The sequence below is a fragment of the Suricata suricatta genome, chromosome 10 (genome assembly GCF_006229205.1).
Source record: "Suricata suricatta isolate VVHF042 chromosome 10, meerkat_22Aug2017_6uvM2_HiC, whole genome shotgun sequence".
Taxonomy (NCBI): domain Eukaryota; kingdom Metazoa; phylum Chordata; class Mammalia; order Carnivora; family Herpestidae; genus Suricata; species Suricata suricatta.
Window position 1 is genome coordinate 51,791,711 of NC_043709.1, and position 27,040 is coordinate 51,818,750.

General features: G+C 34.3%; 1 protein-coding gene across 7 annotated transcripts in view; it reads right to left on the reverse strand.

The window, feature by feature from the left end:
• Nucleotides 1–27,040, reverse strand: part of USP15 (ubiquitin specific peptidase 15) — a 120,390-nt gene that overhangs the window by 89,778 nt on the left and 3,572 nt on the right. For all 7 annotated transcript variants that reach the window (XR_003913984.1, XM_029953095.1, XM_029953094.1 and 4 more), the window contains exon 2: nt 8,887–9,014. Coding sequence is in view for 6 of the 7 variants with exons in the window: in XM_029953095.1 (XP_029808955.1) it covers nt 8,887–9,014 (128 nt within the window). In the remaining variant the exon portion in view is untranslated. The remainder of the gene's footprint in view (nt 1–8,886; nt 9,015–27,040) is intronic.

Genomic DNA, 27,040 nt, shown 5'->3' on the forward strand with positions numbered 1-27,040 from the left:
ATCCCCATCAAAATTACACCAACATTCTTCTCAAGGCTAGAACAAACTATTCTCAAATTCGTATGGAACCACAAAAGACCCCGAATAGCCAAAGTAATATTGAAGAAGAAAACCAAAACGGGAGGCATCACAATCCCAGACTTTAGCCTCTACTACAAAGCTGTCATCATCAAGGCAGTATGGTATTGGCACAAAAACAGACACACAGACCAATAGAATAGAATAGAGAACCCAGAACTGGGCCCACAAATGTACGGCCAATTAATTTTTGAAAAAGCAGGAAAGAGTATCTGATGGAAAAAAGACTGCCTCTTTAGCAGGTGGTGCTGGGAGAACTGGACAGCAACATGCAGAAGAATGAAACTAGATCACTTTCTTACACCATACACAAAAATTAACTCAAATGGCTGAAGGACCTAAATGTGAGGAGAAAGTAGGAAACAACCTCCTTGACCTCAACCGCAGCAATTTCCTACTCAACATATCCCCAAAGGCAAGGGAAATGAAAGCAAAACTGAACCCTTGGGACTTCATCAAGATCAAAAGCTTCTGCACTGCAAAGGAAACAATCAAGAAAAGTAATAGGCAACCGACAGAATGGGAAAAGATAGTGGCAAATGACATATCAGATAAAGGGCTAGTATCCAAAATCTACAAAGAACTCACCAAACTCCACACGCACAAAACAAATAACCCAGTGAAGAAATGGGCAGAAGACATGAACAGATACTTTCTCCAAAGAGGACATCCAGATGACCTACAGGTACATGAAACGATGCTCAACATCACTCATCATCACGGAAACACAAATCAAAACCACACTGAGATACCACCTCACGCCAGTCAGAGTGGCTAAAATGAACAAATCAAGAGACTATAGACGCTGGCGAGGGTGTGGAGAGACGGGCACCCTCCTACACTGTTGGTGGGAATGTAAACTGGTGCAGCCACTCTGGAAAACAGTGTGAAGGTTCCTCAAAAACCTATCCATAGAACTCCCTTATGACCCAGCAATAGCACTGCTAGGGATTTACCCAAGGGATACAGAAGTGCTGATGCATAGGAGCACATGTACCCCAATGTCCATAGCAGCACTCTCAACAACAGCCAAAACATGGAATGAGCCTAAATGTCCATCACCTGATGAGTGGATCAAGAAGATGTGGTATATATATACACAATGGAGTACTACATGGCAATGAGAAAGAATGACATATGGCCATTTGTAGGAAAGTGGATGGACCTCGAGGGTGTCATGCTAAGCAAAATAAATTAGGCAGAGAAGGACAGATACCATATGTTTGCACCCATAGGTCTAACAAGAGAACAGGAGAAACCTAATGGAGGACCAGGGGGAGGGGAAGAGGGAAAGAGAGTTGGGGGGAGAGAGGGATGCAAAACTTGAGAGACTATTGAATACTGAAAACGAACTGAGGGTTGAAGGGGAAGGGTGAGGGGGGAAGTGGTGGTGATGGAGGAGGGCACTTGTGGGGAAGAGCACTGGGTGTTGTATGGAAAGCAATTTGACAATAAACTATTTAAAAAAATAAATAAAATTAAATTAAAAAAAGAAAATGGATTCAAACACAGATTGGTTCACTCTAACATACATTTTCTTTCCATTACTGACAGACTGCTTTGAAGAAAACTTGGGAAAAGAAAGAAAAGTTGAAATGTTAAGATTTTTAAGCTGTCTTCCACAATAATTCAAGAGTTTGAGTAAATGATTTTATTATATACCAGAATCAAACAGTAACTTTGTATCTAGGAGAATATTTGTTACTTCTGCATTTACTGATACATAATTGATAAAGAATAAACTGTACATATTTAAAGTGAACTATGTGGTAAATTTTGACAGATCAATACAAATGTGAAATCATCACCATGACCAAAATGGTGGATATATCCCTCCTCCTCAAAGGTTTCCTAACAGTCCTTTGTAATCTCTTCTCTGTCCATCCAGATCTACTGTCCTGTCCTCAGAAAAATCACTTATCTGTTTATCCGTATTTTGCAACTATAGACTAATGTGCATTTCATAGAATTTTATGTGAAACTTGTCTTTTTTGTTACCCTGTAGTAACATTTTCTGGAATCTCATATAAAAATTATATGTACTGGTTTTATTTGACTTTTTTTACACTACATAATTATCTTGAGAGCTATCCATGTTCTTACATATCAATATTTTCATTCCTTTTTTATTTTTAGGTTTATCTATTTATTTTGAGAGACCGAGACAGCGTGAGCAGGGGAGGGGAAGAGAAAGAGAGGGAGTGAGAAAGAGAACCCCAAGCAGGCTCTGCACTGCCAGTGCATAGCTTGACGAGGGACTCAAACTCATGAAACGGTGAGATCATGACCTGAGCCAAAACCCAGGGTAGAACGCTTAACCAACAGAGCCACCCAGGTGCTCCTATACATCATTACTTTTAATTGCTGAGTAGGATTTCATATGGATATACTATAATTTGTTTATCCATTTAGCTATTGATGGGCATTTGGGGTTATTTCCAATTTTCTCTATTACAAGTAACACTGCTGTGAACATGTGTGTAAAGTTTTCATATGGATATATGTTCTCATTTCTTTTGGGTAAATATGTAGGAGTGCAATGACTGGGTTTTAGGGTTTAGGTTTTTAAGAAATTTCCTACTTCATTTCCAGAAATAGTGCCTGAAAGTTCTACTTATTTCACAACCTTATCAACACCTAAGTATCATTCTTTTAAATTTTAATCATTTTGATAAATACATAGTAGTACCTCATTGTGGTTTCAAATCTCATTTCTCTAATGACTAATGATGCTGAGTATCCATGCAATTATGTAGTTTTTGAAAATCCTATTTCTTTGGTGAATCATCTGTTCAAATCTCTTGCCTGTTTTCCACTAGGTTTTGTTAGATTAATACAGTTTCAAGAATTCTTTATTCTGCATACAAGTCTTTTATCAGCTAGGTGATTTGCAAATATTTCCCCACAGTGTGGTTTGTTTTTCATTCTTTTAACAGTTATCATTTGAAAAAGCTTTTATTACTCAACACAGTTTTTTTTCTTTTATCAGTTGTGTTTTTTGTATCACACTTAAGAAATAGGCCTAACACAATGTCACAAAGATTTTCTCCCTATTTTTAACAGTTTATATGATCTGTTTTGAGTTTATTTTGTATATGATGTCACGTGTGGATCAAAGTTCAATTTCTTGGCCTTTTTTTTTTTTTTTTTTTTGCAGATACCTAAAGCTCAAGCAGCATTTGTTTGAAACTCTATCTTTTCTCTACTGAAATACTCTTACATCTTTGTCTAAAATCAATTGACCACATATGTGCGGATCTACTTTTGGATTCTCTAATCTGTTCAACTGATCCTTGTCTCACACTGTATACAAACAGTAACTTAAAATTGATCAAAGTCATAAATGTAATAGCTAAAACTATAAAACTCTTAGAAAAAAATTAAGTATAAAGCTTTTATGATCCTGTATTAGGTAATGCATTTTGACACCAAAACCACAAGTAACCAAAGAAAAAATATATATTGGACTTAATCAAAATTAAAAACTTTTGTGCTTGAAAGATACAATCATGAAAGTAAAACACAATTTACAGATTGGGAGACAATTTTTGAAGACCATATATCTGATAAGGGGTTGATATCCAAAATACATAAAGCACACTTAGAAAACTAAAAGGAAGCCCAATTAAAAAATAAAAACAGGATGTGAACTAATATTTCTCCAAAAAAGATTTTGTAAGCAGCACCAATAAGACACTTAACATCATTAACTACTAGGGATATATACATCAAAATCACAATAAGATAGCACTTCACGCCCAGCAGGATGGCTATAATAAAAGGATAGACAATGTGTCGGCAAGGAGAAATTGGAACCTTCATATACTGCTAGTAAAAATGTAAAATAGTGCATAGCATTTTGGAAAACAGTCAAATAATTCCTCAAATAGTTAAATATAGAGTTACTATCTGACCTAATAATTCCATATCTAAGTATGTACCCAAAAGAAATGAAAATATATATTTATACAAAAATTGGTATGTGAAAATGTTCACAGCATCATTAACCAGAAAATGAAAACTCAAATATCCATCAGTTGATGAATGGATAAATTAAATGTGGTAGATCCATACAAAGGAAAATCATTCATTTATGAAAAAGGAATGAAGTACTGGTTCATGCTATATGGATGATACTTGAAAACTTTGTCCTAGGAGCAAGAATTCAAATGTTAAAGGCTACATACTGCAGGAAATGTAGATGAAATGTCCAATTAGATGAAATGTCCATAGAGACAGAATATAGATTAGTGGTTGCTTAGAGTTGGGGGTTTTAAGAGGAGATAGGAAGCGACTGCTAATGAGTACAAAGTTTCTTTGTGGGGTGTTGAAAATATTGTGGAACTAGATAGTGATGGTTGTAAAACTTTGTGACTATACTAGAGACCACTGAATCATACAGTTTTAAAAGGATGAATTTTATGATATATAAATTCTGTCTTAAATTTTTTTCCTATCTCAATTTTTTAAATGCTTACTAGAAATATGATTGGGAATTGTGCTCAATCTAGATTAAGGGGGGAAATTTAACAATATTGAGTCTTTGGCTCCACCAACATGACTTCTCTGTTTAGGTTTTGATTTCTATGAGAAATGTTTTCCACTTTTCAGGGTACAGGTCTTGCATTTTTTTGGTCAGATTTATCCATATTTAAATTTGTTGATGTTACTATAAAATGTATTTAAAACTTTTCTATTTGTGTTATTTCATTGTTAGCATATAAAAATACAATTGGGGGCATCTGGGTGGTTCAGTCAGTTGAACATCTGACTCTTGATTCCAGCTCAGATCATGATCTCAGGATCATGGCTCCTGAGCATGTCAGGCTCCATGCTGAGCATGGAGCTTGATTCTGTCTGTCTGTCTGTCTGTCTCTCTCTCTCTCCCCCCCTCCTTCTCCAGCTCACTTGCTGTTAAAAATAAAATTAAAATTAAAAAACATACAAATGGGGTTTGAAATAATTGTCTTATATCCTATAAACCAATCTTATTTATTAGTCCTTAGAAACTTTGTTTTTTGTAGATTCCATTGTTTTCTACATGGACATAGCTATGAATAAAAGCAGATTCACTACTTACTTCTTCCTGTACCACCTGTATGCTTTTTACCTCTTCTTGCCTTATTGCACTGGGTAGAACTTCTAATAATGTCAGCTGAAGAGCTGAGTGCACACTCTTGCCTTTTTCATGTCACCTGTAGGTTTTTTGTTGCCCATTATGAGGATGAGGAAATGTCCTTCCTTTTACTCTCTTATTTTACACAATATATTATCTTTTTTATCTTAAAAATTTTTTGTTTATTTATTTTTGAGAGGGAGACACACACAGAATCTGAAGCAAGCTCCAGGTTCTGAGTTGTCAGCACAGAGCCCAATGTGAGGTTTAAACCCGTAGACTGCAAGATCATGAACTGAGCCGAGTCGGGCGCTTAACCAACTGAGCCACCCAGGAGTCCTGATCTACTATCTTTTAAACACATATTTCTATTTGAGATATATATACACTTCATAGTTGGACTTTATTTACTAAACTTCTGTTTAGACAAGATTGTGGTTGGGGCGCCTGGGTGGCTCAGTCAGTTAAGGGTCTGACTTCAGCTCAGGTCATGATCTCACGGTTCGTGGGTTTGAGCCCCGCATCGGACTCTGTGCTGACAGCTAGCTCAGAGCCTGGAGCCTGTCTTCAGATTCTGTCTCCCTCGCTCTCTGAACCTCCCCTGCTCTCGCTGCCTCTGTCTCTCAAAAATAATAAATAAAAAACATTTTAAAAAAAGATTGTGGTCTATAGTTTTCTTGGAATGTCTCTGTAAGATTTTGGTATCAAGGTAATGATGATTTCATAGCATGAGTTGGAAAGCATTATCTCCCAATTTTGAAGAGTTTTGTAAAATAGGTATATATTTCTCCTTTAAATATTTGGTGAAATTCACCAATGGCATCATTTGTATCTGATTTTTTCTTTATGAAAAATTTTAAACTAAAAATTCATTTTCTGTGTTGATACAGGGCTATTCAGGAAATCTATTCTTTTGGAATGAGCTTTGGTAGTTTCACTTTTTTCATCTGGTTTGTTGAATTTAATGATATAAAGTTCATAATACTTCTTTATTGACCTTTTAATAGTTGTTGATTCTGAACTGGTGTTACCGCTCTTGTGTTCTGATACTGGCAATTGTGTCTTTTCTTTTCTTTTTTTTAATGTTATATTTAAAGAGAGAGTGTGTGTGCATGCACACACATATGAGTGAGAGAGGGGCAGTGAGAGAGGGAGAGAGAGAGTCATAGGCAGGATCCTACTGTCAGCACAAAGTCTGACACAGGGCTCCATTTCTCAATCTCATGAACTGTGAGATCATTACCTGAGCTGAAATTAAGAGTCAGACGCTTAACCAACTGAGCCACCCAGGTGCCCCTTTTCTCTTTTTCTTATGATCAAACTAGATATAGACCAATTTTATTATTTCACAAAGAACCAGTTTATTCTTTTATAATTGACATATCATATTATATTCATTTTGAGAAGAACCAGTTTTTGGTTTCATTGAGTTTCTGTTCTGAGATTATTTTTTTCTTATTTTCTTTCTTCTGTTTAAGTTTAATCTGTTCTATTTTAGTTTCTTAAAAACCAATGTCACTGTTTTGAAACTCTCATTTTCTTTACGTATTATTTATATGTTATATAATTATATATTAGTATAGCATAGCCACTCCAGGTTTCTTTTGATTATTATTAGCACATGTATTACTTTTCTATATGCTGCATAACAACTAAGGCAGTGGGTAGTAAATACCCATTACTATCTCAGAGCTCTGTGAATTACAAGTTCAGGTAGGCTCAACTGGGTTCTCTACTTAGGGTCTGATAAGGCAGAAATCAAGGTGTCAGGTGGGTTGATCTCCTATCTAGAGACTCTGGGGAAGAATCTGCTTCCAAGTCCATTCAGATTGTTGGCAGAATTCAGTTCTTCATGACACCAGGTCTGAGGTGGTCTGTTTCCTTGCTGGCTGTGAGCCTGGGACTCTCTCTGTTCCTAAAGGATCAAATGGTCCCTTCCATTTTGAACCAGCAATGATGCATTGAGTAATTCTCATGCTTTGAATCTCTGACTTCTGCCACCAGTCAAAGAAAAGCCTGTTTTTAAAGGGCACTTGTGATTGGATAAGCTCCCTTTTGCCATATAACATAAATAATCCTGGGAATAATATCTCATGCTAATTCACATGCTCTACCCATACTCAAAGGGGAGATGAGTATATAAGAGAGAGAGTAGTCACTGAGAGTTAGTATTTACATTTAATGTGATTACTCACAGAGAAGAGTTTAAATCTACCATGTTACTAATTTGTTTTGTGTGTTTCATTTGTTCATTTTATTCTACTTAAAATTTTTTTTAAGCATTGATATTTCTCCCTGATTATGCATCATATTTTTCTGCTTCTTAACATACCTTGTAATACTTGTTTGGATCCAAGACATTATACATTTTATCCTGTTGGATGCTGAGTATTTTCGTATTCCTGTAAGTACTCTTGCATTTTGTTCTAAGATATACAGCTTGACGCTTTCAGGACAGGATAGGATGATTAATTTTTGCCTTATTACAGTGGCAAAACTGTTCTCAGTAGTATACTCCATAAATTATAAGGCTCTGCACTCTACCTGCTATGAACACTTTATTCTTGGTCCTATATGAGCTCCAATGATTGTTCCCTCTAATTCTTTCAGGTGCTTCTTCCCTGGCCTCGGGTACCCCCTTCACTATACATGAGCTAATCAAAATTCAGTTGGAAATTGAATATCTCTGTATATCTCTAGGTCTCTGTCTCTTTTTACTGGCCATTCCTACCTGGTATTCTGAACTGAAAACGTTGGTGGCCTGGGTCTCCCTCAACTCCATACTGTTTCCTCAACTAGAGGAGATTGCCAGGCTCTACATGGGTTTCCCCTTTTGAAAACTGCTATCAATGCAGTAAGCTATGGCAATCATAGGGCTCACCTCATTTGTTTCCTTTATCTTGAAAATCACTGTTCTTTGCTGCCTGTTATCCAGTGTTCTGTGAACCACTGATTTATATATTTTGTCAAGGTTTTAGTTTGCTCAGGTAGAAGAGTAAATCTAGCCCCTGTTACTCCATCTTGACCAGAAATGGAAGTTCTGGTACTTATGTTTTACTCTCTTTAAAGGTAATGAGGGGTTTAGAAGACTAGTAAGTAGTGAGGGTTGGAGAAGATCAAAGTAAAAATCCACGAATGTAAATATGTATCAGTGCTCCGCAACTTAAAAATATTACCATGTGTCCATTAGGAATAATGAAACACTTCCTCCAAGTAAGATGGTGCTTTCTAACTTACATTCTTCATTTAAAGATGTGAATTATATGAACCCTTCTTACATAATAAATGAAAAAAATCTGTCATGATACACAGTAATAACTAATTATGGTAGAATAATTTGCGTTAAATAGGTCAAATCTATTATATGAAGAATTTTTTTTTAACATTTATTCATTTTTTTGAGAGACAGACAAAGCTTGAGCAGGGGAGGGGCAGAGAGAGAGGGAGACAAAGAATCTGAAGTAGGTTCCAGGCTCTGAGCTATCAGCACAGACCCTGACACAGGGCTTGAACTCATTCACTGCAAGACCATGACCTGAGCCGAAGTTGGACGTTTAACTGACAGAGCCAGCCAGGCACCCCTAAAGAAATTTCTAATCTATTTAAGTTAACATTTCCCATATTACATATATTTTCTATAACATATTCAAATAAACACATTTACAACCTGACTCACGAAAGGAAATAATGACCTTTGAGAAGTCCAGAGTTATCAATGGGTCCAGGATATACATTTTGATCTCCCATCTGGTATTTGTCCCAGCTGTCAAAGCCAACATATTTTTTCCACTGTTTGAACCAGCGACTATCGACTAGGTACCTAAAAAAGAAAAGAAATCAGTAAAGGAACTATAAGAACAGCAAAGAAGCTATTTTTGATACTTTATTTTATATTAAAGTATATGCCTACTTCAAAGGATTATTAATAATAACTGTAATGTCACTTAGTATCTGGAAAAAAACACTTCACTTGTGTAGTGTTAATTCTACTGTTCTATTAAATATCTACTATTTGAGGACAAGTATTGACATACATGTTAAAAAAAAATCCTTAACAGTACCTCATAAAAAACACAATAACTATTCAATAAAATATTTGACAACCGAACAAAAATTCAAATGGTGATCTTAAGAATCAATCAAAATAAATTTTAAAATACAACATGGTAAACTATAAAGAAATAGGACATGGTTCTTTTGCAAAAAAATTAAAAAGACAGTATGTTAATTGTATATATTTTACTCTATCTTTTGGGGGTTAAGGAAAGTGGATTATTAAAGGTCTGCAAGATCAATTATAATAACTATAATAAAACTTTGTTAAAACTAAAAATTAATTAGCTTCTTCACTAATAAAAAGTTAATAACAACAATACTGTCTACATGTGTTTTTCATACAGCAGTAAAATCTGCTGGGGCAAGCAGAATTGTCTTTTGTGGTTTTTTTGAGGGTTTCAAAAGTGTGGTACCCAAGCACTCTAAGCATCACTGAAACTGCATTCATCTTCTTTTAAAATATCTAGAATTGGCTACTTGTAAGATGACCAGTAACAGAAGAAGTCAAATAATGGTGCTTTAGTAAAGAAAACATTAAAAAAAATCATGAACCTAAAAAACTTTACAAATTTATTCTACTTTATACCTACTATGAAATAACACTTTGCCACAGACTCATAATTATTTTAAATTCTCTACCAGAAACATTTTCCCCACACTTAACTAGGTTTAATCACAAACAAAATGAGGAGTAAAGGTTAAAAAGATTGTTTAAAGCCCACATGTGTACTAACACAAGTAACCAAGTTTATTTGGAGACCATCATCATAATGTATCTGTGCTTAACACATGCAGCACTAAGTTTTGGAATGAAATCCTAGTTATATCTGAAAATATATGAAGCAAATTCCTAGAGAATATTCATCAGCAGTTTAGTTCTGTAAAAGTGAGTATTGTAGAATTATCTATATATTTGTACTCCAAACCGATGGTCAGGACTATGTAACAGAAAGCCCTCAAATTGAAAAATTTGAGACTTACGAGGAGAAAAAGTTCAGAGACTAAGTTTTAAGAAAACCCTGTTTCTAAATAGATCAGCAATAACTTTACATGTTAAATAATAAAGAAAATTACACTTAGTTATACATCACTCACTAAAAATTTTTACAATGTCTCCAGGGATTTAAATAAAATATTCAGATGTTTCATTTGCTTTCTTTGCAAATTAATGTCACACTAAATGGTCTTTCCTCTGTTCCATCTATTTTTTTTTATCATTGCATCAATTTTATTGTATCTTTATTACTTTAATCTTAATCTTGATTTTTCGAGGGCAAGTTCCCCCAGCTCATTGTTTTTGCCAATTGCCTTAACTATCCTTGGACATTTGCTCTTCCACATGAATTTTAGAGTCAGTTTATCAAGTTCCACACAAAAAAATTAAGATTTTGATTGGAATTGCACTGAATTTACAGATTAAAGGGAAATACTATAAATAACAAGCAATTTATAAAACTTACATTAAAACTACTTGAGAAATAGTATCGAAATTCTATTTATATTTAAAAGGTATTTCTAAAAGATGGCATTTTATCTGCCAAAGTATTTAATATATCCTTCACTGTTATAGTAGAGGTTTGTACTGGGTAGTACTCATCTCATCTTTTGCCATATTTATAGTTCAACTCTCTCCTAGATCTTGAAATGACTACTTTCTCTATAATACTACTGTAAGAGGATACTCTCCCATTCAATGGATATTTATCTGCTTCCAACATTACTTTCAATTGAAAAGTCCATCATATTTCTATTGTAGGCCACCTATATCTTATTTGCGGAATTTTGTGATAATGAAAGATGAAAGAAATATAGAAAAAACCAGAAACATCTATTACAAAAATAATATGTAGACTTCTCCACCCTGGAAAACAGTATGGAAGTTCCCCCCCAAATTAAAAATAGAACTACCCTACAACCTAGCAATTGCACTACAAAGTATTTATCCAAGGGATACAGGTGTGCTGTTTCAAAGGGGCACATGCACCCCAATATTTATAGCAGGGCTATGGACAATAGACAAAGTATGGAAAGAGTTCAAATGTCCATTGATGGATGAATGGGTGAAGAAGATGTGGTATATATATACAATAGAGTATTACTCGACAATCAAAAAGAGTGAAACCTTGCCATTTGCAACTATATGGATTGAACTGTGGGGTATTATGCTAAGTGAGATTAGTCAGAGGAAAACAAGTATCATATGACTTCACTTATATAAAGAATTTAAGATACAAAACAGATGAACATAAGGGAAGCAAAAATAATATAAAAACAGGGAAGGGGAGAAAACATAAAAGACTGTTAAATATAGAGAACAGAGTGTTGCTAGAAGGGTTGTGGGAGGGGGATGGGCTAAATGGATAAGGGGCAGTAAGGAAAATACTCCTGAAATCATTATTGCACTGTATGCTAACTTGTATGTAAATTAAAAAACTAATTTTTAAAAAAGGAGGACACTTGTTGGGGTGAGCATGGAGGTTAAATGTAAGTAATGAATCACTAAACTCTGTTCTTGAAACCATTATTACACTATATGTTAACTAACTTGGATTTTTAAAAAATGAAAAAAATAAATAGTTCAAAATTTTAAAAAAGTATGTAGACTTCTCAGGTGTACTCAAGAAAGGTAACAATATTAGATGAACTAAATTAACTAACTAAATTAGAACAACTAAATTAAAAAAAAATTATTTCAAGACATATACATAGATGTTATACTGTAAAAACTCAACCCCTAATCTGTGTATCTGCCAAAATGTAAGACTCTTCAATTTAACTGATAAAAGCCTACAACAGAATCAGTACCTCTCAAAGATTACAAATAGGTGAACAAAGACAAGACTTAGACATTCTCAACAGCACTCATTTTTAAAAAAATATTTATTTCTTTTTGAGAGAAAGAGAAAAAAGGAGAGAGAGAGGCAAAACATGAGGAGAGAGGTAGGAAGAGAGGGAGACATAGAATTCGAAGCAGGCTCCAGGTTCTGAGCTGCCAGCACACAGCCTGACACAGGGATCGAACTCACCAGTCTTGAGCTCATGACCTGAGCCAAACTCAGATGCTTAACTAAGCCACCCAGGTGCCCTTCTCAACACACTCTTAAACACTGGTGTGCTATCGGGATCCAAATGGGACCAATTTTTTAAATAACTACAACTATTTGTAAAGATTGATTTTTCATAACTTTTATTCTTATACCTTTATGAAAGAATAAAAGTCATGCAATAATAATCTTTATAAATAGTTATAACTTTGATTTTAAGATGAAGTCTAAAATCCTTAACATTGCTAATAGGTCCTGTCTGATCTATCCACTATCTACCTCTCTAGTCTCAACTGGCACTAATTTTCTTTTTGCTGAGATCTAACTAAAAAAACCTTCTTTCTATTACTAAATACTCCATTTTTCCCCTAATTTCTCCATCTGCCTAGAATATTCTCCTGTTGCTCCCAACATCTATTTACCAGACACTCTACCTGTCACCTTCTCAGGGAATCCTTCCATAAGCCTTTCCCAATTCCTCTCAAATAGTTTAGAAAAAACAAGATGGCAATATCACCCTACTAGTTATCAAAACTCTTTATTAAGTTAAAGAAATTACTTTTAATAACAAAATAATTAACATTTGAGCTTTACTCTTGGTCAGGTGCATATTTCTAAGCACTTTAACATACTAGTTCATTTATTCCTTTACCCAATAAAGTAGATACTATCATAATGTCACAGGCACACAGAAATAACTTGCCCAAGGTTACACAGTGCCAGACTTGTGAGTAAAAAATGTGATACTGATGTAGAGAGAAGCAGAGAGACCAATGAAAACAGCACAAAGAAACAAAAATTGGACTCATGTGTATGTGGAACTATGATATATGCCAAAAACTTCATTATAAACTAGTGGGGAAAGATCTAGTTTTAAGTGCGGAAAAAATGAGAGAGCTACCTCACATATGCAGTCAGTTCTACTCTAATGTTTGCTTTGAAAACTTGTTAATGTTGAACATGATATATCAGGGGACAACAGTACAAACTTCAGTATGTTTAAGCACTACTTTAATAATACACAGCAGGGCTGGGACTAGGTAAGGCAGGTGAGTTGCCTAGAAACCCTAATAGGAAGCTTCTTAAATTCTGATCCTGCTTTACTATAGTCCTAACTCTGAAACAAACACAAGGTGATACAGAAACTACTCAGCTGCATTGAACCACATAGGAATGCACCAAACACACACACACTTCAAACATCTTAATGTGTCATGAGCCACATTCTCTACATGTGCTGTTAAAACTTCTTGGCAGATTTCAGGGGCACCTGGCTGGCTCAGTCAATAGAACATGTGACTCGATCTCAAGGTTGTGAGTTCCAGCCCCATGTTGGGTGTAGAAATTATTTAAATAAATAAAATTAAAAAACAAAAACAAAAAACCCCACAAATTCTTGGCAGGTTTCAGAAAACTTTCCTTCCACTGCTTCACAATAACTCACAAGCTGCAACCCTTTAAATCCTACTTCCACAAGTCAACTTCACCATCTTCAAAATAAAAATGCCATATTTACTGTGGTAGTTATATGTTTCTTAACAATTCAACACATGTAAGACTGTGCTACCACATTTATTATGTCCCCCCCCCCATTTTTTAACATTTATTTTATTGAGAGACAGAGATAGAGCATGAGCAGGAAGGGGCACAGACAGGGAGACACAGAATCCGAAGCAGGCTCCAGGCTCCAAGCTGTCAGCACAGAGCCCGATGCATGGCTCGAACCCACAAACCATGAGATCATGACCTGAGCCAAAGTTGGACGCTCAACCAACTGAGCCACCCAAGTGCCCCTATTATGTTTTTTAATGTGTCACTGACAAAATTTTTTTGAGTGCTGTGTCCTAGCCCCATTTTTCCCATATGCCATGTCTTTTATTGCATGATTTTGCATATAACGCAGTAATTTTTAGGAACACATGCTGTGTTATAGCAGAACTGTACAAAAATAAGTTACAGTTGGATTAAAAATGTAAATGTGAAAGTATAATTTTTTTAAAAAAGGAAAAAATTATCATTACCTTAGAATAAAGAACAGTTAAGACAAAAAGCAAAAACCTTAAAGATAAAGATTGATAAACTTGCCAAGGTTAAAATGAAAAGCTGCCATTCAACAAAGACACCATTATGTAAAGAGGTAACATACAGACTGGGGGAGACCAATAAAGGATTAGAATACATGAAAAGAAAAATTGTAAAGAATTAAAAAAAAACAATTTACAGAAGAGAAAAATCATAATTGCCTCTATACCTATGAGAAGATGCTCATGTTCATCAGCAAAAAGAACACCATAACCATACTGTTCTCACGAAGCTGGTGAACACAAGCGTGTGCACATATGTCAGCAACACTAAGTTGTGGAGAGGATGTATAGTAGCGGGAACTGGTATAGTGCCACAGAGGGAGTAAACTAGAAACTTCTAGTTCCTTCCAACTAGTTTAGATGGTATTTGGCAATGTCTACTAAGGATGAAGATGTACATGCCATATGACCATGTATTGCCATTGCTGAGTTTTACCCTATGGAAACTCTGGCACATATTTATAAAAATACAATAATGCAGAATAATTTGTTAAGAATGAAAAAGGTAGAAAAACCCTAATATCCACTTTTCATACCAAAAATATCACACAAAAATTCTAATGAAAAATACAACTATATGTATTAATAAGGATAAATATTAAAACTACAATGTTGAACCAAAAAAATGCAAAACCACACGTATAACAAATATATAAAGACAACAGGTATGCACACACAGTGCAACTACAGAAAACTTAAACATGCCACAAACAGTACATACTCTTTATTGATCTATGCATATATTAAAATATATACATAATCTTAATAATTAGAAAACTAAATAAAATAATATAGAATTTAAATTAATAACAATAATCTAATTCAGGGCAATGGCTCCCTCTGACAAGGGAGGGAAGGCGATGGGACTAGGAAAGTATACACAGGGACATTCAACTGTTTCTGTAATGTTTTACTTATTTATTTATTTTTAAGGTTTATGTATTTTGAAAGAGAGAGAGTATGTCCACGTGAACAAGTAGGGCAGAGGTAAAGAGAGGGAGAGAGACTCCCAGGCAGGCTCTGCACTGAGGGTGCAGAGCTCAATGCGGAACTCGACCTCACAAACTAAGCTGAAGTCAGAAGCTTAACCGACTGAGCCACCCAGGTGCCCAATGTTTTATTTTTTTAAACTAAGAGATAAGTGAGTGGGTTTGTTATATTTTCTTTTATATTCTCTTGTCTTCCTGAAATAGGACATTAAACATGGCTAATATTTTCTATTTAATACAGAATAATAGTTTATATATACAGTATACATATACACACACATAGTGAAGTGGAGTCAAATGTATAGACTGAATAATTTTGAGGTGAAAACTGGTAAGAGTTAAGTGACAGTCAATAAATGTAAAGACATTTCAGCCATAAAAATAAGAAAACTAATTATAAATACACGTTAGTTTTTTTAAATTGGGATAGAAATATGTACAGCAAAATGTATAAAATGCATAGTTTGTTTTACTATTTATTTTTGAAAGAAATTTGCAGGTTTATCTCTTATATTTATCTCTTTATCTTATACAATCTTTTCCAAATAGATGAATTCACATTTGAATTTTGATAAAAAATTTACATAAGTTCTGGATAATTTTCTTTGGAAAATGCATGATTTATTTGATTATTTCTAAATTTATCAAATTATGTTCTGACATATAATAATGTATTCATTCTCAAGAAATTATTTCCTTTTGGAAACTAGAGCAGCCAGTAAGTAAACCAGAAAAGTAGAAATGATTGCATGACATCTCAAAAGAAAAGCAAAGCACGTAAAATATAGAAAGTACAGATTATAACCTTGATATCTGGGAAGATTTAATAAGCAAAACAATAAAAAAAACCCTAAAATTGACACATATACTGATTATAGATTTGCAACCATCTAAAATTCATCTAAATACCAGTCTGCAAATATCCAAAGAGTCCAAAGTACAGAAGGGTGATAAATGGCTTTGTGACAAATGCGCTAATTTAAGTTGCTTTTACAAAAGACTCTATACCTTATAGATGAGACCAAAGGTGAAATCTATAAGATATAGAGTCCTTTTTTAATAATATAAAGACATCTGACTGTGCTCCCATATAAAATGCCATGAGGTACCTGTACCAAAATAAGATCAAAATCACTTTATTTACGATTGAGGCCTCTGGCTATAGCTTAATCACTACCGTTTCCCTCTGTTTCAGTGGGTTACAAAGTACTTCATGAGTGCCTAACCCTTGCACTACCCATGATTCTCACAAACTAGTATACTAATGTGAAAATATTTTTATAATATTAATATTATATGGATTCAAAAAGTAGTAAAGAAAATCTCATGGAGATTAAAGATCTATGGTCTTCAATCTCTCAAATCCTTCAGAGATGACCCACAATCCTCCAGCATACCTTCAGACAGCCTTCTCTATTTCCAAAAATTTCAAAACGTTGCCAGTCTAACTCTCTCATCTGTTAGGTTGAATAGATAATCTTGCTTCCCTATTTTCTGAGGAAGTTAGAAGCCCCTACTTTCTGTCCAATTCTCCTGCGTTCACACCTTAATCTTATCTGATTCCACTGCATATTTGTGAAGGATGTAATCCTCTTTAAATCCAAGGCTAATTGTTTTTGGTCCTATGCTTTGGATTTAATTTCCTTGTGCCTCCTTGGAGACTTACCTAAAAAGAGCCCCTACTCTCATGTTTCTCCTTGTACCTTGGTTCCCCGCCGCCCCCCCTCCCCTGCCCAGCATGTAAACTGGGCCAATTCTTTCACCCTTTTCCTCCACATCACCTCCCAACTCTCACACTTATTTCCTTCTGTATCTACTTCCATTTTTGACTTGTCCTTGCAGTCAAGCTTAAATTTGTACTCAACTCTCATTTCCTCTTCAACCTTGTACAAGAAGTCTTCCTATCCCAAAGAACCCTCAAAAAGTTTCTCACAAATTCAAAGGATCCATAATATTATGTATCTTATCAAATCTTTCTAAAATAAAACTAGGGGTGCCTGGGTGGCTCAGTCTGTTAAGCGTCCGACTTCAGCTCAGGTCATGATCACGGTTCATGGGTTCACGCTCTTCGTAGGGCTCTGTGCTGACAGTTCAGAGCCTGGAGCCTGCTTCTGATTCTGTGTCTCCCTCTCTCTCTCTCTGACCCTTCCCTGCTCATACTCTGTGTCTCTCCCTCTCAATATTAAAATAAAACGTTAAAAAAAAAAACTATGTGAGGGGCAGCTCAGTCAGTTAAGCTCATGGGTTTGTGAGTTTGAGCCCTATGTCAGGCTCTTTGCTGATTGATCAGAGCCTGGAGCCTGCTCTGGATTCTGTCTCCCTCTCTCTCTCTCTGCCCCTCCCCTGCTCACTCGCTCTTGCTCTTGCTCTCGCTCTCTCTCTCTCTCTCTCTCTCTCTCAAATAAATGAATAGTAAAAAAATTTTTTTTAAGTTAAACTATGGGATACTTTTATTTTCTTTGGAAGAGAGAGTAGGGATATATATATATATATTTTTTTGCAACCTTCCTCTGCTCAGATTTTACTACTTTACAGAGTTGCTAATTTCTTCACTCGTTGTTCATACCCTCCAATGATATTGTATTTCATACCAATGATTACAAAATCTGCATCCCAGGGCCAAGCCTCACAGTTTTAAGTCATATTTTTAATTCCTACTAGTTCTTTTCAACTTGGATTTTTTATACAGCTCAACCTGTGGTCATTAATCATTTTCACACCTTCATGTTTACTTCTTTGCTAGGGTCCCTTAATAAATATCATCAATAATTTAATTTCCCAAGCCAGAAACCAGAATATTATCCTGTATTCCTCCTTTCCTCACCACGTAACATCTGGTAATCAAGTACCTTCAGAAAAGTACCTTACTTCTGTACCTCCCTTTCCCTATCAGATTTTAGCAGCATAGATGATTGCAATAGCTGCCCAACCTGTCCTTCCGCTTTAAGTTTATTGCTTCCAAGTTCCCCTCCATTCAGCTGCCACAGACATTTTAAAGACACAAATATGATCATGTTGCTCACTGCCTAAACCAGAATTCTACTATCACATAAAATATAAATGCTCTATATCTATAAAAAGTTTTTGTATAAAGTGCTTTTGTGTTAGTTTATAGTTAGAGTAACATCTTTTTTCCCCTTTCTTTTTTTATTTAGTTGATGGGGAAACCAAAACTCAGAAAATATGACTTATTAATGAAATACAACTCTACTAAGTGAGTAATGCAGCGCCTGTTTTAACTAACACTCTGGTTTTCAGACTCTAAAGTTCAATGCTTTTTTAATACATTAAACATTATTACAAATCCTATTTAACAAACACCTAAAGATAAAATAGTAAAATCATGTACCATTCCCCTCTTTTCTAAACAGTAAGGGTTCTCTTTAAAAACTGAAATAGTAGAAGGATATTATAATGTTATTACCAAGCTATAAATATTGAAATATTTATTTGAAAGGCATATTTTAGTAATTATTTGCCATTTTACTCATGACTAAAATAAGTATTTTCAAAGTGGGGCATCCTTGGTAAATGTTAGATCTTTGCCTATTAAGAACTTAGTAGAAAAAGCCTGAGTGTTCACACTATGCCTATATGAGAATCACATTTTCATGTCAATTAAGGCTACAAAAAAGTGAATACCATCTTTCTTTTAGGAGGCTCTCCAGAATGGTGGGCGAACACTAAATTATCGGTGAAGTTTTTTTCACACCTAATCTCACTTGTTTTTCATGATTAGTTTTGCTTATAAATTTTCTTATCTCCTGAAATCAGACTAGAATAAGTATAAATTCTAAGTTTAGTACAGAGAAAGTACTAGGCTATGGAGGGTATTATGTGAAGTGAAATTAGTCAGACTGAGAAAGACAAATACCATGTGATTTCACTTATATGTGGAATCTAAAAAACAAACATGAATAAAAAACAAACAAAAAGCAGAATCAGACATATAAATTCAGAGAATAAACTGATGGTTGCCAGAGGGAAGCATTAAGATTAATTCTCTCATTTAATGACATACTATTGATAATATCTGGAGGTGGTGTGATGAGGAAAATGAGTTAAGGTAAGTGGGAGATACAGGCTTCCAGTTATGGAATAAATCCTGGGAATAAAAGGTACAGCATAGGGAATATAGTCAATGACATCACAATAGTGTTGTATGGTGACAGATGGTAGCCACACTTGTGGTAAGCACAGCATAATGTATAGAGTTGTTAACTATACTCTAAAGAAAAAGGTCTATGCCCAAATCCTCCAACATTACTTGCAGTAAGGTCTTAAAGAAGTTAGTGCTAAAGCCTTTAGATTGTTCAACTTAGAAATGGCAATTCCTTTATCCACTAAATTAATATTGAAGGTCTACTATGTATATACTATTCCATATGAATAGATAGCTAGCAAAATAGCCAAGGTTCCTATGTTCATGGAATTCAGAGTCCAGTGGAGGAGAGTAATTAAGTAATTAACATATGTAGTAAAATATTGTGGTAACATTTTAGCATATGAAGTTATTTCAAGAAGAATAAGAAAAAAACCTATCTAGAGACAGGCATGTGCTAGGGCCAGAACTTTGCGAGTTTGGCATGTTGGAGGAACTGACTAAATGATGTTGGAGTTTATGACGAGGAGAGAAGAAATGCTAGACAAGGCTAGAGAGGTAGGCTGGACCCAGACTGTACAATGCCTTTAAGGTCATGATAAGGATTTTATCCTAAGTGTAACAGAAAGACACTGTAAAATTTTTAGCAGGGAAAAGATATGATCTGATTTACATTTCATGAAGACCACTGGAAATACCTCACTAGACTATTGGGAGGATCAAACACAAATCAAATCTTTAGTAAGTAAAAAACTTATAAAAAGCTGTAAGTACTTCAAAAAGGTCTAAATTATATCATGCTAAATATTTTGAATGCATCAAGAAAAACAATTTGTATTGTGGTCTGGACGGAATAGTTTTTGATGGCTCAAAGAAGCTGGGTTAATTTTAAGACAGTCCTCAAATACTGAAAAGCTACTATTAGAACTAAAAAGGCCAAGTTTTCTTTTTTCTTCTTCTTTTTCAGTGGTGGCAGGGTAAAGACAGGAGAATTCTAAAAGTTGTTTAGTGTTTTTATATACACTAGAAGCAAATTTAAGGAAAGATATATAGGGGCCAATAAATGATTGAGAAATAGGCCTAGACATAAAAAAAAAAGTTTAAAAGCAGTACGAAAGAAGGAAATCTCCAGCTACATTTAGGAATTCATAGAGCGAATGAATGCATAGTTCTTTCTTTCCTTTTCTCAATTAGTATGTTTATACTTACAATTTTTAGATAAGCAGTTCTTGCTTAATTGTCTAATACATTATGACATAAATATACTATCATTTATTTTCTAAAAATCCCACCTTTTTCTCTGCAAAGTAGACATAAAATAGTCATCCTTTTACAACTAAGAAAATATACAAATATTTCAGCCTAATCCAATGTAGTACACAGTTTCAGAAAAAAACATTTGTAACTATTTATGCAAAATTAGCAAAATAAACAATTCTGGATGTTAATTCACTTTAAGATTAAATCTCTAATTTAATGATATGCTTTTACATTTACAAAGCAAGAACATAAAGCCATTTTGGAGACTAAAGGAGTTATCAATAATATCTAACATTTTAAGCCACTATAAACCAGATAATGCACAGGCTTTTTATAAAAGTACCAAACTATAACTCAGTATTCCACTGTTTGAGTTAAACTTAAGCGAAGAAAGCTATGAAGCTCTTTCAAATAAAACAATCTCTTTATATCTTCATTTTAAATTTCAAGAATTTCTAACCGATTTTCTGCTTTGCACATTAAATTCATCAGTTAGCAAGAACTAATTTTTATGACCTCTTTTTACATCTAAACTAAGATTAAAAAAGGAACTCAGGAAGGAGGCCAAGTAAAATTGTGAAAGTGAAAAGAAAAGCATAGAATGGGAGAAAATTTTGCAAATCATTTCTCTGATGAGGGATCTGTATCTAGAATATGTAAATTCTCAAAACTCAATAATATAAAGACAAATAATCTAATTTAAAAATAGGCAAAGGATCTAGATAAACATTTTGCCAAAGATAGTATACAAAAGGCCAATACCACATAGGAAAAGATGTGCAACATCATTAATCATTAGGAAAATGCAAATCAAAACTGCAATGAGATACATCCAGTAAGATGGCTCTAATCAAAAAAAGACACTAACAAATGCTGACAACGATGTAGAAAAATTGGAACCCTCACACACTGCTGATGGCAATGTAGAATGCGGCACCCACTTTGGAAAAGAGCCTATCAGTTCCCCCCAAAATTAAACATAGACACCAGCACTTCCACTCCTAGGTCTATACTCAAGAGAAATCAATTATGTCTACACAAAAACTTGCACAATGAATGCTTATAGCAGGATTATTTATAAGAGCCAAAAATGTGAACAATTCAAATTTTATCAACCGATGAAGGGATAAGGTCAATTTGGTATATTATCTATATAATGGAATATCAGCAATAAAAAGAAATGAAGTATTAATACTTCATGGAAGAAACCAGACAAAAACATCACATATATGATTCCACTTATATGAAATATCCAAAATAGGCAAATCTCTAGAACAAAATGTAGATTTCTGGCTGCCTAGAGCAGGAGGATTTGAGGAAAACTGAGGGGAAAAGGGGATTCCTAATTGGCATGGAGGATTTGGGGAGGCACGATATTTCAATATTGATTAAGGTAATGGTTGCACAATTCTCTGAGTATACTGAAACCCAGTAAACTATAGATTTAAGCGGACAAATGGTAGGATATGTGAATTATATCACAATAAAGCTGCTACTTATTATTAAAAAAATTTTTAATCTTTATTTATTTATTTGTTTATTTATTTTTTGATGAAGAGAAGGAGACAGAGCGCAAGTGGTGGAGGGGCCGAGAGAGAGGGAGACACAAAATTGGAAGCAGGCTCTAGGCTCTGAGCTGTCAGCAGAGAGTCTGATGTGTGGCTCACGAACCATGAGATCATGACCTAAGCCAAAGTCAGATGATGCTCAACCAAATAAGTCACCCAGGTGCCCTTTGATTTTTTTAAGAGTGAAAGGGTCATATATCTGGATGGGATTATCAGGGATGATTCTACAGAGATTGGTGCTGAGATAGGTTTTGAAGTAAGTCAATTGTCAAGAATTAGTAAAATGTATTTAAAATAATATGAATGACACGTAAAGCCCTATATAAGAGGAAGAAATGAGTAATTTGCAGGAAATGGGAAACACCATCAGTACCAGAGCAGAGCTATAGAAGTTAGAAATGAGATTGCTAAAACTAGAAAGCTAAACCAAAGAAAGAGCCACAGAATATCCTACAGGTTCCTCAAATGGGTAACAGATGAAAGTGCTATTTAAATATGACAAAGCTACCACTTCCTGATTTTAAAACTTCAAAGTATTCTCTCAAAAAGCTGCTTCCATAATATGAGTATATGGTTCAGTTTTAAATGAGTAGCATGCAGTCAGCTTAAAATGCGGGCTTTCGAATTGTCTGCCTGGCTTAGGAATCTCTGCTCTTTCACTGACTCAGGTAAGACTATGTACATATACCTCTGTACCTCAGTTTCTGTATCTGCAAAATGAGAACAGGTATAAAACTCTTAACATGGTAAATGAGTAATAATTTTTGTAACCATCACCATAACTATATGGTACATGTAACTATTTAGCTATACTTCTCCAGAGAATTAAGTTTCCACAGCTTGAAATCCATTTGAATTTGAAAATATAAAATTTTCATCTATCTCAAAGATAAATCTACTGTGATTAAACTGTTAAACTTCGTCAAACTTTTTTAACATAAATAATATAAAGTAACCCCAAAAATTTCTTTTGCCATGATCATTTCACTTTCATCATTCTTAATCTTTTTTTTTTTGTAAAATTTTACTCAAGGAACTTGATGCTTTTTTGACTCAGGTAATTAATTTTGTCTTTAAGGCTCCAGGTTTTGATTTTAACTAGCTCTCTAAAATTTAGAATAGCCTGAACCACTCTTGGACTTGCTTGTAAAAGTCTTTGACTTCTTTCACGAGGGAAGTCCTTTCTATGACTACTTCTGCTACACAATCTTTCCTCCTTTTCTAGGGGAGAGCTATAAGGAAACCATGCAGAATTTTACTGATGGAAGTAGTAAAAAGTTGTAAAAAGAATCTTACTGATGGTTGTAGGTATAACCAAATACAGGCTAATCTTAGAGGTTTTCTGCCTCATACTACAATCTGACCTTCTTTCCTTCTTTTTAAGGAGTTATTCTTCATTAGTCCTTCAGATATGTCATTTTAAGCTGTATCCAAACTGAGGTCACTTACTACCAGTCTTATTCTAGGTTTCTTTAGTAGTGACTTCTGTCTAAACTGGATGATAAAATTGAAAGAATTACTTTTCCTTGTTTAAAGAATAGATGGAAAAAGTGTGGAGAGATCACTTCAAAGGAAAAAATATAAGATATAGAGTATGAATTGCAGTGGAAACTGAGGAAGTGAAAATAAAAGGCGCAAACTGAACTCAGTCAAGGAAGAAAAACAACTGTTTTAGTAAATGTTGAAAAATTCTATATAGGGACTAAGAAGGAATAATGATTTAATGAAATACTATTTGCATTATATTTGAGTAGTGACCGCATGAAGACATTTCTAATACTAAAGAGATATTGATAATACCTACTATTTTAAATCATTATAAATCATGTACTTAAACAAGCTCTGAACTCCTCAAAACATCTACAAAATGAGGTAAATACGAGCACTGACTTTAAAGGCTGCATAAGTATAAAGCATTTACAACAGTGAACGACCCAGAGTAAGCGTTCAATAAATGCTCACTAATGGTGCTATAAGTACCACCTGTGAACCACATGAACCTCAACTGATTCTCTGAGCTCAGTTTCCTTATCATTAAGAAAGGAATATAAATACATACCTTGATTCTTATTTTAAGGACCAAATCAGATTAATGCAAGTAAACACCTTCATTGGTTCTTAACCTTCCCCTTATCTCCTTGTCAATATGCCTGATGGCTTCAATTCACTTTTATCAATAATCATGGCTTCTTACTGAAGTGATACTCAAAGTGAGGAATAGAAAAACCACTCTAAACTCATATAATAAAAGGATATACCTAATGACTAAAATGGCAAAACTGACTGTTCTCTTTGCAGTAAAGCTACTTGAACTGTAAGTTTTGAGGAAGATGTTACAGAGGTTTCAATACGTTCATGGTCTTAACTCAAATGTCTTTTGACTTTCAAAATTCATGAAAAGAGTTGTTTCTGAAAAAAAAAATCAATTGGTAAACATCGAACATAAAATACCAAGCTTTCATATTTGCATTTCTGGGCTGGGGTGTTCCTATGGATTTATAGTACAAAAAGGGATCCTTACGTATTTGTGGTTTACTATAAGCCAACACTTTTAAAATACAGGCAAGGTAGTAAAAGAAAAAATATCCTACAAGTTCTTCCTGTCTGCTTGATGTGTTATTTCTATAAAACTGTATGAGAAGGAGCCATATAGCCTCTAATAAAAGGTTCCAATTACTGATAAATAATTTAAATTCAAAGTTTCAACAATAAATCACCCCAATTTCTTTTCTTTAAATAAACTTCTGGACCAAAACAGTATTCATTCTACATACAGAGTTAATCACCCATTAAACTTTAAATGAATTAAATTTAAATTTCCAGAAGAAACTAAGATTTTTCTAAATACTGTATCATATCTAAAGTGGTCAAAAAAGACAAGTTGGCAATAAAATGGTAGAATACTGCCACTAAATATAAAACAGATTCCATTTAAAAAGAAAAAAATGTCCATTTTTTCCCCCTTTTAAAGTGGGGCATTTTAAAATGCATCTTCAAAATAAGAGGCAGAATAGAACAGTGATTTTTTTATGGCCTGAATTAAAGCTGCAAGACCACCTGGGTTCAAATCCCAGCTATACCACAGTATGAATACTCTGAGCCTAGGATTCCTACAGCACTTTCACATTCTAGTGCCCTAGAATTGTAGCAAAGAGTAATTAAGTTAACATATGTAAGTACTTAAAACAATACCTAGCACCTGATTTTTAAATGTGACATAGGGGCACCTGGGTGGCTCAGTCAGTTAAGCATCTGACTCTGGCTCAGGTCACAATCTCACAGTTCCCAGTGTTTGAGCCCTGCATTAGGCTCTGTGCTGACAGCTCAGAGCCTGGAGCCTACTTCAGATTCTATATCCAACCCCTCCCCCCCAGCTCCTCTCTTGCTCATGCGGGGTCTCTTTTTCAAAAATAAACATTAAAAAAATTTTGTTAACGTAATATTACACATCATGGCCTGACACTCATTTCTTATTATACTTATGTACAAGCAAGAGTGATACTTGTCACAAAATTATTTTGTAAAAAGAACATTTAATACTTTACATGTGCTAATGGGGAAAAAATGGGGATGGAGCCTAAATAAATGTCACTAAACAGATAAATGAAATCACTGACTAAAAAGCTCTGGATTTTCCTGGCAAATAAGGTACATTAATTTTGGATTCACTAAGAACTTAGAAGTGATTTTAAAACTTATAAGAAGGCTTAAATTAGGAAAAGTTCCCTTTCTAGATTTTAAGCAACTAAAATGCTTTAATAATGCCACTATTTCTGTCCTTACTTTCACCAATTTTACCAACACTACACAAACAGTTTTGCTTTCTGGTTTCATTTCCTACAAATGATGTGACATGTACCCTAATTTAGTGGTTAACATTTTGGCACAACTAAAATTAACATTTACAATAATAGTAATGAAAAGAATTTTTTAGCAAGTATTTACTAAACACTTTGGAGTTTATATTGATTAATAGTGTCCCGTTACATTATAACCTGATCTGTCATTTTAAGGTATTTTCTCTTAGTGTGAATCAAAGTTTCACAAACATAAGAGACCATATAAAATAAAGCCTCAAAGATTTCTAAGTAAAACGAGTAGGAATGAAAGGAAAACTCTAAAACTGAATGTCTCCTAATCTGAAAACCTGGATCTGACGGGCTGTTCCTTGCCAACATATTGAAACAAAAATATCATACATACATGTCATTTGAAATGACTCTAAATACAAATTAAAGTTACTCCCTGAAATACTTTAAACCTACTAGAGTTATTAGGATGCATACAGAAGTGACACACAGGAGCGTCTGGGTAGCTCAGCTGGTGACTTCTAATTTAGGCTCAGGTCATGATCCCAGGGTTGTAGGATCAAGCCCTATGTCAGGCTCCATGATGAGCATGGAGTCTGCTAAAGATTCTCTATGTCCCCCTCCTACCCTCTCCCCTGCTCTCACCCTCTCTCTCAAGTAAAAAAAAAAAAAAAAAAAAAAAAAAAAAAAAGAAATGACACAAAATGTGTACTCGTAAAGTTAGCTATGTGTTACCATAGAATGTATGTAAAAATTAAAATCATACATGAAAATGACTGGTGGAGAAATAAAATTTAATAAGAATGGAGAAATAATGCAATGATTTTGATAATGTGTAGTTATTTATTTACTTACTTACATTTCCAAAGAGAGTATTCTATAACCCACAATTTGTCTTTTTAACTCATTTATTTAACTACTCATCCCCCTTGAA